The 15,938-nt window shown below is 34.9% G+C and overlaps 1 protein-coding gene across 1 annotated transcript in view; it reads left to right on the forward strand.

Annotated features, from left to right (window-relative positions):
* LOC132185413 (potassium channel SKOR-like) overlaps positions 1 to 15,276 on the forward strand; it is a 20,609-nt gene extending 5,333 nt beyond the window's left edge. The window contains exons 4-13 of the mRNA XM_059599190.1: positions 2,098 to 2,437; positions 2,846 to 3,141; positions 5,061 to 5,141; positions 7,913 to 8,011; positions 8,772 to 8,996; positions 9,177 to 9,365; positions 11,861 to 11,936; positions 12,798 to 13,092; positions 13,861 to 13,982; positions 14,919 to 15,276. Of these exons, the coding sequence (XP_059455173.1) occupies positions 2,098 to 2,437; positions 2,846 to 3,141; positions 5,061 to 5,141; positions 7,913 to 8,011; positions 8,772 to 8,996; positions 9,177 to 9,365; positions 11,861 to 11,936; positions 12,798 to 13,092; positions 13,861 to 13,982; positions 14,919 to 15,166 (1,971 nt within the window). The 3' untranslated portion in view covers positions 15,167 to 15,276. The remainder of the gene's footprint in view (positions 1 to 2,097; positions 2,438 to 2,845; positions 3,142 to 5,060; positions 5,142 to 7,912; positions 8,012 to 8,771; positions 8,997 to 9,176; positions 9,366 to 11,860; positions 11,937 to 12,797; positions 13,093 to 13,860; positions 13,983 to 14,918) is intronic.
* Positions 15,277 to 15,938: the final 662 nt, after the last annotated feature.

Below are 15,938 nucleotides of genomic sequence, written 5' to 3' on the forward strand. Positions count from 1 at the left end.
TTATTATTATTATTATTATTATATATTTTGACATGAGGGGAAGGTGAGATTCGAATCAATAACCTCTGTTTCATGAGGTATGGTCTCAAGTTGATTGAACTACTCTTCGGAGACTAATTATTATACAATGTTAAAGTGATAGACATAATCAATTATTAGATGTTAAAAAAGAAAATTCAAAGGTTGGTGAATACGATCAAAGTTAACATTGTAGAATAATGAGAAATGTTAAAGGTCAATAAATTTTTCATATTTAACCCATATTTTATTTACAAATTCAATAGATCAACCATTAAATTTGTAGGGTCTACTATTGACTTATGTGGAATCCACCTAAGTTCACAAATCTAATGGTTAATTTGTAAGATGAGATATGCCATATATAAGGAAAATATTGACCCATAGCATTTCTTTATGATAATTGTGAGATCAAAATATAATTTTTAGTGCTACCAAGTCAACATGTTAGATATAAAATATTTGAATAAATCTTAACTATCCACTACACAATCATTATCTTCGAAATGAGAATAACTTTTATGTGATTGTGGCACAAATTTATTTTTTTGTGCCTTCCAATGAGAAATTGACACCTCAATTTAGTACAGTTTTTTTTTTTTTTTTTTTTTTTTTTTAAAAAAAGACAAACACATTAGATCATATCCAAATCTACTAAAAATTAAAAAAGCTCACCTTACATATGTGAGTTTGTGACATAAAATGTACTTGTTTCCTTTTTGTGACAGATCTGTGCCCTTTAATTACTTTAGTTAAATTCTCATCTTTCAATTTTTTAACAGCATATATGCTATAGTTTTAACTGCAGGATAGAAGCTGGATCCTCATTTGCAATACTTTCGTTAATTTTATTGTTTATATATATATATATATATATATATATATAGATTTTTGTATATACTTTTGGATATATTAATAGATTAATAGATTTTTGTATAGTAATGGCGTATAACTATAACTTTTTTTTATTTTTATTTAATAATAATTTGCTGACAAGATTAAAGGCACACCAATCCCTAAGATTTTTATTTTTATTTTTAATATTCTCGTATCATATAAATTATAAATTGTAAGAAAATTATAAAAGAGTTAAGGAAAAACAAATATATAGCGAGAATGCAAATTGATTTGAATACGATGGGGGGAGCAACGCAGGTGGTACGTGGCGTGGACGCACCTCATTCTGCTATGGGCGGTGTACTCCTCCTTCTTCACGCCCCTGGAGTTCGGATTCTTCCGGGGACTCCCGGAGAACCTCTTCCTCCTCGACGTCGCCGGCCAGTTTGCATTCCTCATCGACATCGTCGTCCGCTTCTTCGTCGCCTATCGCGACACCCACTCCTACCGCATGGTCTACGACCGCAATCTCATCGCCATTCGGTACCTGTTTTCTTCTTTTCCTGCTTTTAATCTGTTGTAACTTTGCAAAACACAATTGGGTTTTTCATGCTTCGTGATTTTCTTGACTATAGGTACTTGAAGTCTCGGTTCTTTGTTGATTTACTGGGTTGTTTCCCCTGGGATGCTATCTACAAGGTACCGTACACTGATTTTCACCTTTTGGTTTGGTTTTCCGTTTCTTTTATTCTATCTGGAGTTCTAATGAGCTCCAATAAGGACAGACACTTTCTGGGATTATCTATGGCATTTGCATACATTATAAGTTTATTCCACAGTAAGAGCTCTGGCATGCATTATCTTGAAGGGAGGCATTTAGTGCTTACAATTCCTAAACCCATAAAAGTGAAAAAAGGAAAGGAAAATGAAAAAGTGAAAAGGTTTGTTGGATGATATGTTACAAATAATATGGTCAATTCAGGACTCTTTCTTTTATCATCAACAACATTATATTTTTCCTTACCATTTGTGATCAATTACTGTGTCACAAGTTGTTTTATTCTGGAGTGACTACGCAAGGTGCTTATTGGGTGTCTCTATTCATCTTTTTTTTTAAAAAAAAAAAAATTTATTGTTATTACATTGTTGCTTCATATTTGATTGCATTATTGTGAGTTTGATACAGCGAACTTAGCTCAGTAACTCTATATATGATGATTTGAACACAACTGCTCTGATCAGGCTTCGGGTAGAAAAGAGCCAGTCAGGTACCTATTGTGGATTAGGCTAAGTCGAGCACTCAGAGTAACTGAGTTTTTTGAGAAGTTGGAGAAAGATATCCGGCTAAATTATCTCGCAACAAGAATTGTGAAACTTTTTGTTGTTGAACTCTATTGCACACATACGGCTGCCTGCATCTTTTACTATCTTGCTACCACTTTGCCTCCCTCTGAGGAAGGTTACACATGGATAGGAAGTTTGAAGATGGGTGACTACAGCTATTCACACTTCAGAGAGATTGATCTTTGGAAGCGTTATGTAACATCTCTCTATTTTGCCATTGTTACCATGGCGACTCTTGGTATGCTTGTCTATGATTCTCTCTTGAAGAAAAACAGATATAACTAATAAGTTATTGATTATTTGTACAAGTGACACTCAAGATTTCTATGCATGTGTGCGAATTAATGCTCTATTTTAGAGCTCATCTCTTCTGACGTACGCCATAATGGTTGTTCCTCATGAACATCTAAAATAATACGTCTATTTTCAAAAAGTGTTGATAATGACTCCTTATCATTTTTATATGAAGCAGTGCTATGTTGTAAAGGTTTTCTCTGATTAAGTCTAACACAGTACATGTATTTTAAAAAATTTGACAATGGTCCATTCTCATTACCGTATGAATTAGTGCTTTTTTCATTCTGAGTTTCTCATATCAGATTTGGGATGCTTCACTGTATGTGCTGATACTATGCTCTATTTGCAGGTTATGGAGAAATACATGCAGTCAATGTCAGGGAAATGATATTCATTATGATTTATGTATCAAGTGACATGATTCTTGGTGCTTATCTGCTTGGTAACATGGCAGCATTGATAGTAAAAGGATCAAAGACAGAAAAGTTTAGGGATAAAATGGCCGACCTTATCAAATATATGAATAAGCACAAGCTTGATAGACAGACAACTAAGGAGATCAAAGGCCATCTACGATTACAATATGAGCGTAGCAACACCGAAGTTGCTTTACTTCAGGATGTTCCGGCCTCTATTCGGACTAAGGTGTTGAAAATTTTTCATTTGCCTATACACCATCGGTTTAGCTCATTATTCTTAGCATGTTGTATGCTTGATAGAAATCTTTGGCTCACTACCTATTAGCTTAAGATTTTGGGATTGATGTTTTTCCAACATGATATAAGAGGCTGGCTTTTGTCTATGTGGTTTTGAGTCAAGTCTTGTTATCCCCCGTTTCTGGTAATTCTTCTGTTCTGCATGTGCAGGGTCCATATTTAGTGCATAATTATTGGAGCCTGCAAAAAGAAAGGGGTGGGGAGGGGTGGGGATAGCTTGTGGCATACATGATATAAATTGTTGGCCAACTTCCTAACAATTCCTTGCTTGATATTATAAGCTTTTGTGACAGATAGTTCCCTCAAAATTCCATATTGCTTTACTCGATAAGTATGGTTTTAAAAATTGTTTTATTCATCTGTCAATTATTATGGTAACTCAGTGTATCAAGATGTCAACCTGAGATCTTATTTCGGTTCGATATGCCCACTTACAGAAATATGCATTTGTGTATTCTTATCACTGAGTGGTTATATCAGTTTTTTCCCCATGTAGATGTAGAAGGAACACATACATCAATGATTCCCACTGATTTTGAATGATTTTCTTTTTCACCCATACCTTCAGTTGCAATTTTTTGAATGGCGGGTGGTGAGAAGGATTAGACCAACTAAGAGATTGAACGTCTCTGACAATGAAATAAGGAGATAAAAGTTTCTGAGTGGTGATGATGGTCTGAGATTTCCTGTAATTTCATTAGAATGAAAAGCTATCATGCAGAAAGGTCTCTATTCTTCATATGCAAGTGTTTTTTGAATATTTGAGATTCTATCAATTTCTAATCTTAGGAAGTGGGGGTGCGAGTGAATTGTCAAGCTTTTATTTTCTTAGAGTTCAATTGAAATTCAAATATATGGACTATGGAAGCTATTGAAACATGCAATAATCTTAACTTTGGAGGAATTTGTTAGAATACTAGTGACTTTGGGTTGAATAGGAAAATTAGTTTCCTGTTTATAAAGTTTTAGCTCATTATTACTTATAAATAACTGAGAAAGTGCGAATTATCCCTAGTGCAAATGGCATATCATTACCTCTAGCGCATATGGCATCTCCTCTCCTTATGAAAATATGGTCGAGAGTAAGGTCATCGGCTCGAGACCAATTTGTTGTGTGTGTTGTGTAATTTACAATAATAAAAAGGGATAAGTTTGTTTCTTCCATTAATATAAAATTGCCACCATCTTGTGTAAAAGGTTCAGCATTGAATATTGCCTATTTTTCCATCTAAATGATGACATTTTCTTTCAGTTTCACAATATGTTGGACTAAAACTGTAGACCCCTGAATTTGAATGCAAAATCCCACCTCTTTTTTGAATGGAAGCATTACTTTAAATCCAATTTGGTGTGAAGACTAGAGTTGAATGCTGATATCCGAATTCTCCGCATATTAATTACACTTTGAGGGACCATTTCTCCCGCTCTGTCTTCCTCTTTTCCCCATTGGATGACTCCTCCCTCAACTTACTTTATTAATGAAATTTAATCTTTCACAATTGTGTCTTTATAGAAGTATCACTTATCCTCTTCAGTGTGATCTTATAAGTTTTACTAAATGTATCGGTTTTCTTTAAGGAAATAATTCAGAATTGGGAAAGTACAAACTGATTGCAATAATTGTGTAAGATGTTTCTCAGAATCACTGCAATTACCTAGATTTGTGAGTGGATAAGTTAGAAGAAGAGTTCCTGACCCAATAGTTAGGGTAGAATTCATGCTGCAACTTTTTAGATGTTGATTTTATATTGTCCATCGCATGTACCTGTTTTCTTTTGATGCTTTATGAAGTTGTGGAAGTTTTTGAATATTATGTCTGTACTACAATTTGTCTTTTCTTCTGTGCAGATTTCACAGAACTTATATGAGCCATATATTAGAGAAGCTTCTATATTCAAGGGGTGCTCTTTGGGATTCATCAAGCAGATTGTAAGCCATCTTGTTCTATATGTAAAGTAGAATGTGAATTCCAAAGTTTGAGCACCTATAAATTCAGTTTACTTTTTCTGTTTCAAAAGTTGAAAGTCACATGATATGTACGAACTTGATCACATCCATTGACTTTAGAAGTCTCAGTTTTCCTTACTGCCAAGGATTCCATTTCAACGGCAGACAACTGACAGCCCTAGTTTGACTCTTTACTTGCAAAATTCATTGTTACTATTATTAGGAATTGTTTATTCATTGCAAGCATTACCATAACAACTCAGTCTATTCTTCTAGATTAGTTTTTGATTTCTTACTTAAGATTTAAATTTTGGAACTTGAACATTAATGGTTTTCCTGCATGATTAGCTATATGCACAAATTTGTCTTGAATCATATGCTGCTTTTGTTTTCAATGGTTAGGTGGATTTATTTCAGAGGAATGCTATCCATTGTTATCTCCAATTGGTCAACACAATTTTTAGTATAGAAAGGCATGCTGCATTTGGTTTTAAAATGTCGATAGTCTATTTACATGTGATGGTGCCATGCCTATGCCTTACCTAGGGCTCCCACCGGATTCTTCTTTTCGGACTATTCCAGTACCAGATTTTATTATTGAGCTGTGAGAAGAGGTTTCTGAGTTTAGAAGGCAGTAATTGTAAAAAGCAGAGGGAAGATCACATTGATTAAGAGTACTTTGTAGAGGCTTCCAACCCGCTTTTTTACTTATTTAGAAAAAAAAAAGAAAAAAAAAAGAAAAAAGAAAGAAAGAAGGTTTTCGTACCTACTTTATGTGGTTCCATATACTGGTATAGGTGGCTGAGCGACTTGAAGAAGGTCTTTATAGCTTGAAACATGATGAGTTTAAATATCATTTGTTTCAATGGGATAACATTTTAGTTACAAGTTGGCAGTGTGGGAGTGAGGAAGCTGAGGATCTTAAAAGTTAATTGTCGGAGGACTGAGGTGGCTAGCCTTTGACGAAGAGTAGAGGGTTTGAAATATATATATATATATAAACAGAGAAATATTATAAAAAGCGAGTGAGTTTGAAACATAGGGAAGGATGGAGAGGGTTTTCTTGTAATGGTCGGAGATCAACAGAGTTTCTTTATAAAAACAAGTGGATTATGCAGATCAGATGTTTAATGGAAGGGTATAGGAGGCGAGTACTTTTGTGGCAGGATGTTTGGTGTGGGGATGTATTTTTGAAGGTTGTATCTGCCGACACATTCTCTATTCCTGTGGATAGAAGAGCGACTATGGTTAGTAAGCTACTCTGAGAATGAGGTTAGCTTCACCAGTGCAAGACCTAGAATTGAAATCTATGGATGCATTGTTTCAACTGTTACATGGTGGTCATGCTTTTGGTACTGTTGAGGATGCTATAGCTGGCGATTAGTAAAATTACAGGCATTAGAAGCATGAAATTCTCGTGGAAGAGCACTTACCGAGCTTGCACCCCAATGGAAGTGTTCTTTTGTCTATGCTAGTGCGAATGGGATGGGGAGAGACATTTGATATTTTCTTTTAAATTGTTTGATTAGTAGGTCTCTTTGGATGTTGTCTTCTTCTTTTGGGTGTAGATGAATTGAGCCAGAGACATTTTTAGAGATGTTGTGGTTTGGAAGCCACTGACAGAAGCAGGAAAAGTCTAGATGCGGTCCATATGGAGGGAGACGAGTAGTTGGGTCTTTCAACTTGTTGAGCTTGGACGCAGGAGATAAGTTTGCTGAGGACACTGTCCTCTTGGTATTCTATCTCCTCTTCCTTCTTCACTGGTGGTTTTTTTTTTGGACGATATAAGTTTTAGACCTTGATCTGTTTTTTTTTGGGTGCTTCTCTTGTATGCTTACTCTGTGCTATAGAGGTACCCCCTTTTTCAATGTTTTCCTTTATAAATTACTTACTGAAAAGAAAGGGCATAAGAGGAATTTGAATCTAATGGTAAGCTGAATTTAGTTGCAAAAGATTGAAAAAAAAAAAAAGATAGTAGAAAGTGTATTTCTCACTCACACATCAAATTTAATTGAAATTATTCCTTAACAATGTGTCTTTCTCACTCACACACCATATATCATTGAAATTATAAATTATTTTATAGTTTACTGTTCAAAGATTCATATTTCCATTGCATTAGCATCGCATTACAGATCAAAGCTCAATAGAGTTTCATAAGACTGGTTACCAAAAGAAAAATTTGCTAGCCAGTGAAGATCTGAATGTTGGCAACAAGTATACTGCTCTTAAAATAAAATGGCACTGTAAAATGTCCATCAACATCTAAATTCCAAGAGTTGAGCAATAATCAATTAATTTGCTGTAATGGGCACTCTATATGGCTTATTTATTTATTATGTTTATACTTAAAAGGGATAGTATTGCATTATAAAACTGTGGGTACATACCCAAATGGCAGGTACGTTAAATGAGGTTGCATTCTCCATGCTTTCTGGTGGCTATGATAGCATCAGCGTCTAGGAATTTTGTTCAATGCATTTATTTTACTTGGGGCGCCTTTTAGTTTAAGCTGAATGTGTTGAGGTAGACTGTTAGATTGCCTTGTTTAGTGTTTGGATCTGATTTTATGAATAAATGGTTTCTATTATGTGACCCCCTCTTATATTTTTTCCTTATTTTGTTTGCTCTCTCTATAATGTCATTATCTGATATCTCTTCATAATTTTCAATCATATAAAACAGAAGTGATATCATTAGAAGCTTAGCTTCTTTTAGTGTAAATGGCTCTTATTCATTCCATGGTTTATCAGGCAATCAAAGTCCAAGAAGAGTTTTTCCTCCCAGGGGAAGTGATTATAGAACAGGGAAACATAATAGATCAACTTTATATCATATGTCATGGCGAAGTGGTATGACTTTTTCCTTTTGTTTTTAAAATGACTTCAAACACCAATATGTCTATCTTTTTATTTGTTTGTGTACTTGCAACGCAGCATTTTTATTTTCTATATATGGTATTAGATGATATGACCACCGCAAAATAATTTAGCAATTTTTATTCTATAAACGGTATTCCTTTTTAAAAGTAAAGAGATCTCAACTTGACTGAAGCCTATTTATAGAGTAACAAGATTGAAGAATAATGTCTTGCATATCCATACTGGCCATTAATTCAAGTTTTTTGATAACCCTTAACACCTATCTCTCTCCCTATTCTCCCTAGGGATCCCAAAGCTTTTTCCAAAGGAAGAACAAAGCTTTTTCCAAGGGAAGAAGAATTAGTGGCCTTGGGGTGGGATGAATACCGTTGGAAGTGTGAACAGAAGTACGTTTAAGCGCTGCGGGTGTTGATTATATTTTATATTTTTATTACATATTTATCTCAAGAATCTACATATTTACTTCTGCATATAACCAAGCAGAAATATCTCTAAGTATAATCGATTATCAATTTTAAGAAACCTAGAATGTAAAACCAAAAAAATATATACTTGACCATTAATCTTAAGAATATCTAAAAATATATTTATATATTGGATTTTTTTTTTTCTTATTTGCATGTTTAAGTTTTAAGTATTAGTATATCTAGACGTATGTGTCTGTCTTTGTGGGTATTTGTATCTATATATTCTTGAATTGTAGGCTTGATGGATATGATATTATCTACAGGATGAGATAGGAAAGGTGGAAGATGATGAAACAGAAGAATATGTTATGCGTTTGCAAGCACATAGCTCATTTGGCGAGGTTTCTTTTCTTTGTAACACTCCTCAGACTTATACAGTTCAAGTTCGTGAACTATCTAGAGTCTTGCGACTTGATAAACAATGTTTTAAAGAAGTCTTAGAGATATGTTTTTCTGATGGACGGATAATTGTGAACAACCTCCTTGAGGTAACTGAGCTTGGAAATATCAAATTCTTTTTCCTCCTTCCATTTGAATTGAGATTAGTTGTGTCAGTTGCGGAAAATTGCTCTCTATTTACATAAAAGACAGAACTCTAGTTTTATCTAGTTAGGAATTTGAATTCATGAGTCAGTTATTAGTATTCTAACAATTTTTGTCATTGACAGGGAAAGGACTCCAATGTTCGGGGCAAGATTTTGGAATCAGATATTACATTGTATATTGAACATCGTGAATCAGAGCTGGCTATGAAAATTAATTGTGCTGCTTATGATGGAGATTCTTATCGAGTGAAACGTTTGATTAGAGCAGGAGTTGATCCCAATAATACGGATTATAATGGAAGATCACCTTTGGTATGGAATATAAAGTCTAAGCTACATTTTAATTTTTTGATAACAGTGCACTAGAATACCTTACTGACCTTTTTAATTACTTTTAACAATGTAGTACTATTTCTCCTCACTATATGACAAAATTTGACAACTTTGGTTCTACAAAATTTTTAAATGAGGGAGAGTTTTGTGAATCATCTAATCTATCTAAATTTTTAAATGCCACTGACATCTTGATTCTTCAGAATAATCCTTCTAGATGTTGATATAGGAATCACACACATAATGACATCATTTCCACTTAGAGATGTGAATCTTGGAGGATTTCGAGAAGTGTTGTGGACTGAGGTTTAGAGTGGAGTGCCGAGGAGTTAGTGTGGGATCACATTGTGTTGATATGTGAGTAGCATGGCTGAAGAGCAAGGATAATGGGATTCAATAGGGGAACATGAAAGAACATTGTAGCATGAGTTCGTGGTGATTTGAGTTGTGTTAGTAAATCTGTAAGCAAGTTCTTTTAATGTTGTATTAATGCCTGGCACACTTTCTGTCTCATTCACTCGGTAGTAAAACCTAGGGATCATTTGAGGTATGAGTTTTTGAGGAGGTTGCTAACTCTCTACAAGGATGCATTGGACCTTCTTCGTTTCCCTAAGTTCTATAGGCTTGTCAAACCACATTAGGCATGTTTGAAGGTCTTGACTTACTAGCAAAGATTGAGGGTAACACAGTGGATGACTTACCTGTTCCTTGGGAGGTACAACCTCTCTACAGCCTTTTTTGAGGAGATCAGGCTTACATGTCATTTTGGTCAATTGCTACTCTCACACATCACTCTTGTAAAACCTAGTAATTTCAATGTACCTCACAGGTGATGCTAAGTTGTGGTGGCAGACCCTGTTGGATTATGGTGCCAATCCAGGAAGGCCAACAATCGAGACATGGGTGGAGTTGCTACAGATGCACTAAAGAAGCTGAAGCATACAACCTCAGTGCGGGAGTATGCCAAACCGTTCAGCTCCTTGATGTTGGATATCAAGGATGTGTTGGAGGCGGACAATCTGTACAACTTCATTCGGGCCTATAGATGTGGGTGCAACTAGAGAGTAGACGACACAAAAGGAGAGAGCTTTTGAGAGAGCAATAGACCTTTCGTCTTTGAGACTATTTCTGGCCACTGACATCTTGATTCTTTAAATAATCCTTCTAGATGTTGATATAGGAATCACACACACATAATGCCATCATTTTCGCTTAGAGATGCAAATCTTGGAGGATTTTGAGAAGTGTTGTGGACTGAGGTTTAGAGTGGAATGCAAAGGAGTCGGTGTGGGGAGTGCATTGCGTTGACATGCGAGTAGCATGACCGAAGAGTAAGGATAATGGGATTTGATAGGGGAACAAGAAAAAACGTTGTAGCATGAGTTCCTGGTGATTCGAGTTGCGTTGGTAAATCTGTATGCGAGTTCTTTAAATGTTATATTAATGCTTGGCATACTTTCTGTCTCTTTCACTTGGTAGTTGAACTTAGGGATCACTTGTGGTATGGGGTTGTGAGGAGGTTGGTTAACTGTTTACGAGGATGTATAGGACCTTCTTCACTTCCCTAAATCCTACGAGCTTGTCAAGCCACATTGGGCATGTTTGAAGGTCTTGACTTACTACCTAAGGTTGAGGGTAACACAGTGGACGAGTTACGCATTCATTTGGAGATACAACTTCTCTACAGCCTTTTTTGAGGAGATCAGACTTACATGTCATTCTGGCAGTTGTCACTCTCACACATCACTCTTTTAAACCCTAGTTATTAAAGTGGAGCATCAAGTCAATATCTCTTATGTAGGCATGTGATTTATGTTCTCTTGCAATTGGTGACTTGTACTTATTCGTTCCAAGAACCTTAGTGTGATGGTGAATTTTAATTGATGCATTTATATGGCTTTGCCAGTTGTGTTAACATGTTCACTCTAAAATGATATTTAATATGTGATAATTTTAAACTCCATTTTTTAAAATTATGGTATTATGACAAAACTAGGGCTTATAGACTTTTCTGTAATGAGCTTTTAACTATGAAGTCTACTTTAGTGTAAGCTGGTACTGATTTTGTGCCCCATGTCTATTCTGTCATTTATTTATTTTTAGTTAGTAATTCAATTTCATTAGAAAGGCGTAGAGTGGTGCAACCCTAATAGACTGGAAGTACAAGAGAAACTGCTTGAGGAAAAAAAAAAAAGACAGCAAGTAGAAGAGAGAAAAAAGAACAAAAGTCCAAAAAATCAGTAAAGCTAGAACATTGCAAACTATAAACTATTAAACACCACTATCCATGTATAAAGGGATTTAAACATGATATGTTTTTGTTTAAGATTATGAAGTTTGCCATCTTAATTATGGTCCCCACCGCTACTCTCAATTACTACAAATGAAACAAATTCCAACAAAGTCTGGCGGCAGCCCTATACTCATATTTAGTTGTTTTTTTTTTTTTTTTTTTTTTTTTTTTTGGTTAACAGCATATTGCTGCATCCAAAGGATATGAAGATATTGCTCTTTTCCTTATTGGGCTAGGAGTGGGCATCAACATTTCAGGTAGGCTTTTCAACTACCTGTACTTTGATTATCATCAAGGGTGGTCAGATGTGCCCACTTCCTGCATTTTGTCATCCTGTCCATGGTTTGGTGGGCTCCCCAACACATTGCCCCTTCAGTCCAACACTATCAAAACTCTGAAATGTTTTCCCTTGTCTAAGTTTCGCCTTTGTTTGCCAGCATAAAAGTAATAGCAAACAAATTCAACAAACTTAAGGAAAAAACAGGATATTGCTATATTTTGAAAACTACAAATTAGAGTATTTGACTAAAATGTAAATCATGGAAAAATTGAAGTTATAATGGTGGTCTGACAGAAATAAAAGCGGTTTGGATGAAATGGATTTTATCTAATTAAAGATCTATTCACCATAAAATGTATAAAAGGCTTCTAAAATTACTTTTCGATATCCTAAAACCTTAAGCTGGTAAGAATGGGTAAATTTAATTATTTAATCAATACTTTACAGTCCCCTTCACTTGTGGGCTTAAACTCCATTTTAATAGGTGAGATCCAACATATAGAATATTTAATTTAAATGGAGGGTGAATTGACGGAGTTAGGGTTCGAACTTAAGACCTTTGGCTCTGATACTAAGTTGAAAAAAGAGAAAGTAAGGGAGAAGAAGAATTCTTGTATTCGATATATTTCTCCATACGGTTGGTTACATAGGTTTAAATAGAAAAAACCTAGAACCTAATATGGAAAGAAATAATTGAATATTACTTTCAAATCAAATCACATAAAATCAAAATAATACTGGGCCTAAATCAAGGGAATAAATCAACAGTTTTTAGTATATATTTAACAGAATATCAAAAGAAATCTAGTAATAACTGTTGTTTAACCATGTGTACCAGATAAGTTTGGAAACACTCCTTTGCTTGAAGCCATCAAGAATGGGCACGATCAAGTAGCTTCTTCGCTTGTTAAGGCAGGGGCAGCACTTAATATTGATAATGCTGGTGATTTTCTTTGTATGACTATTGCAAGGAGGGATTTGGATCTACTAAAAAGAATTTTGGCTAATGGCATTCATCCAAATGCCAAAAATTATGATCTCCGAACACCACTTCACCTAGCTGCCTCAGAGGGGCTATATACAGTGGCAGAATTACTTCTAGAAGCAGGAGCAAGTGTTTTGTCAAAGGACAGGTATAAGTTGAATAATTATATGCTTTTTAAGACAAGGATGAAGCATGATCCTTTTTGAGCCTCTAGCAGCTTTGCAAGTGCAGAATATAAGATTGTACAGTGAGGAAGTTGTTTTGACCGATTACATGTTATGCTCTGCTTGATGTATGGGTTAAATATGTTTTTGCGTGTGCATCATCCAGATTTTATCATCATGTTCAACAAGATATGGGTTTCATGGTTGTTTACACTATTGATCTTTCGATGAGTAATATACATGTTACTTAACATTCAACTAGATATGTTAGTTTGACCTAAATGGTTTAGATGGTCTTGTAAAGAAAGAATGTGGCTCAGTAATTGTTTCATTCTTTACTTTCTGTTCTTTGAAGATGTAGATATAAACTAGGAAAAGGGCTAGCATGGTGTATACTTTTCCCTCATGATGAAATAAAATTCTGGTTGATATTTCATTAAGCTTCAAAAAAATTACTTTGAAAGAAATTTCAGTCTCTCGGTCATCAAATTTCTATCATAGTTAGAAGACATTAAAAAGACGAAAGGAGACAACTAGTCTGCACTGCCAGTCGGTGTCGTCAAATTTCTATTGTAGTTAGAAGACATTAAGAGGACGAAAGGAGACAACTAGTCTGCACTGCCAGTAGGGTGAACGAAAAAAAGCACGTAGGAAATCAATAATGCTCAATGACCTAGGCAAACCTTTATGTGCTTTTTGCTGTTAGAACTTTGCGAGCTAGAGTAACCTTTCAGCCTGTATTCTACATGCAGATGGGGAAATACTCCACTTGATGATGCGTGTATAGGTGGACATAAGAATTTGATGAAGCTGCTAGAAGTGGCGAGAACTTCTCAGTTGTCTGAGTTATCTGATTGCTCTCAAGGAATTCGAGGTACGAACAAAATTGTAGTTCTTACATATAGCATTACCATCCTCAATTATCTGGTTAGCAATAAGCTGTCAATTTCTTGATGGGATTTTACTGTACAAAAAATTTGTTGCTGAAAAAAATACTTGTTACTTGATTAAATTTGAAAATAGTTTTTCTTTGGCTTACTGACAATATAATAGAAATTATTATATTGTTTTTCTTTGAACGAAAGGCCTGCCCAAAAATAAGGATTTGATACTATGTTGAAGAACTGATTATCCCAAAAAGCTTAATCTTTTAGGAGATGGGCCGAACAATGTGATTCAAGCTTATGTACACTACCAGTGACACATACAATTCCTTGTCACAAACTTCCCAAGCATTATTGTAAAATAGGATTTTATGGAAAACAACAATTGAACATACCAAAGAATGGATCTATAGGGTGATGAAGGCAGCGAGTGATATGAAGAAAATCCAGAGGAAGAGCTAGTTTCTCAGACAGAGGGAGCTAAGGAGGATATAATTGCAAACAACTGGAGGCAATTAGCAATCACTTTTATTGAGGAAATAGATCCATACACTTGTTGAGAATAAGAAAATATGGAAATTCTTAGAATGTCAAGCACATATGGGAAAGGAGCTCGTCAAGGGAGGCAATCAAGGAAGTTAGATACCAATCAAATATAATATCGTGGCGAAAAATCAAATCTTTCTTATCCGTTGCATTTTGTTGATTCATTAAAATTGAAGAACTGTTAATTTATTTCCTACATAACTTAACTCTACAGTCATCATGATCATATTTTACCCAATGAGGGAATCGTTTTTGTGTCATCTCTTTTTGTTTGTTTTGCCCTTTTCCTTGGCCTGAGTAATTTCTTGCATCAAGTGATTTGTCAGAGGTTTACCCTACTACTCTCAGTGTGTTTACAACATTTCTATTGGCAACTACAGATGAAACGCGTGAGAAGACATGCACAGTGTTCCCCTTTCATCCATGGGATCCCCAGGAGGAGAGAATAGAGGGAGTTGTGTTGTGGGTTCCACAAAGCATTCAAGAGCTCATCAAAGCAGCAAAGGAGCAGTTGAAATGTTCAAGTGGCACTTGTATCTTGTCAGAAAATGGGGGTAAAATTTTTGACATAAACATGGTTACCAATAATCAGAAGTTATATCTGGTTGGTGAAGCACAAAGCAGGTAACTAGGGTGCCTAGAGTGATTTAATGTTTAGCAAAACTGGGAATAATTATCCTACAGGGGGACCTACACGTTAGTTATATGTACCACTAAGCAATTTTCCCCCTTTCTAAATGCTAAGCATGTCTATAGTTTACACACGCAAACAAACACATGTATGTAAGCACATTATTATAAGAAACACTCTAAATATCCCCAAGGGTAGCTCAATTGGCTGTGAACCACGCATCATGAAGTTGAGGTTACTAGTTCGAATCTCTCTTCTCCTTCCCTTGTGTAGACATGTCAAAAAAAAAAAAAAAACTCTAAATATGCTTACTTTCTTTTGGTTTCCCTAATAATTCTGCCCTATAATTTTTATAAAATAGATTGCTTTCTTTTGGTTTCTTTTGGTCCTCTGTCCTTTGTTAGGATTTTTTTGGTTGAATCTGATGGAAAATGGGTCACGGGTCACATTTGATACACTTGACTGAAAATGACAATAATACCCCTGCATCACATAATTTTTTTTTTTTTAAAAGGATCAACAGAAAAAAAGACATAAACTTATTTGATTATTTTTATTAACATTAAGTAGTCTTTGTATAAACTAATAAGGGAAGTAATGTTCAAACTAATGATAAATCTAATCTTAAAATAAAACTAATCTTAATTCTAATTGATAACTAATAATTCTTACTAGATAAAATTCTACTTTAAGACAAATTTTAATTCCCTCCTAATTTTTATTTATGACAATGTAAAAGAATTTTTCCCTAATTGTCACCTTACAAGTG

The sequence above is a fragment of the Corylus avellana genome, chromosome ca6, assembly GCF_901000735.1.
Source record: "Corylus avellana chromosome ca6, CavTom2PMs-1.0".
Taxonomy (NCBI): Eukaryota; Viridiplantae; Streptophyta; class Magnoliopsida; order Fagales; family Betulaceae; genus Corylus; species Corylus avellana.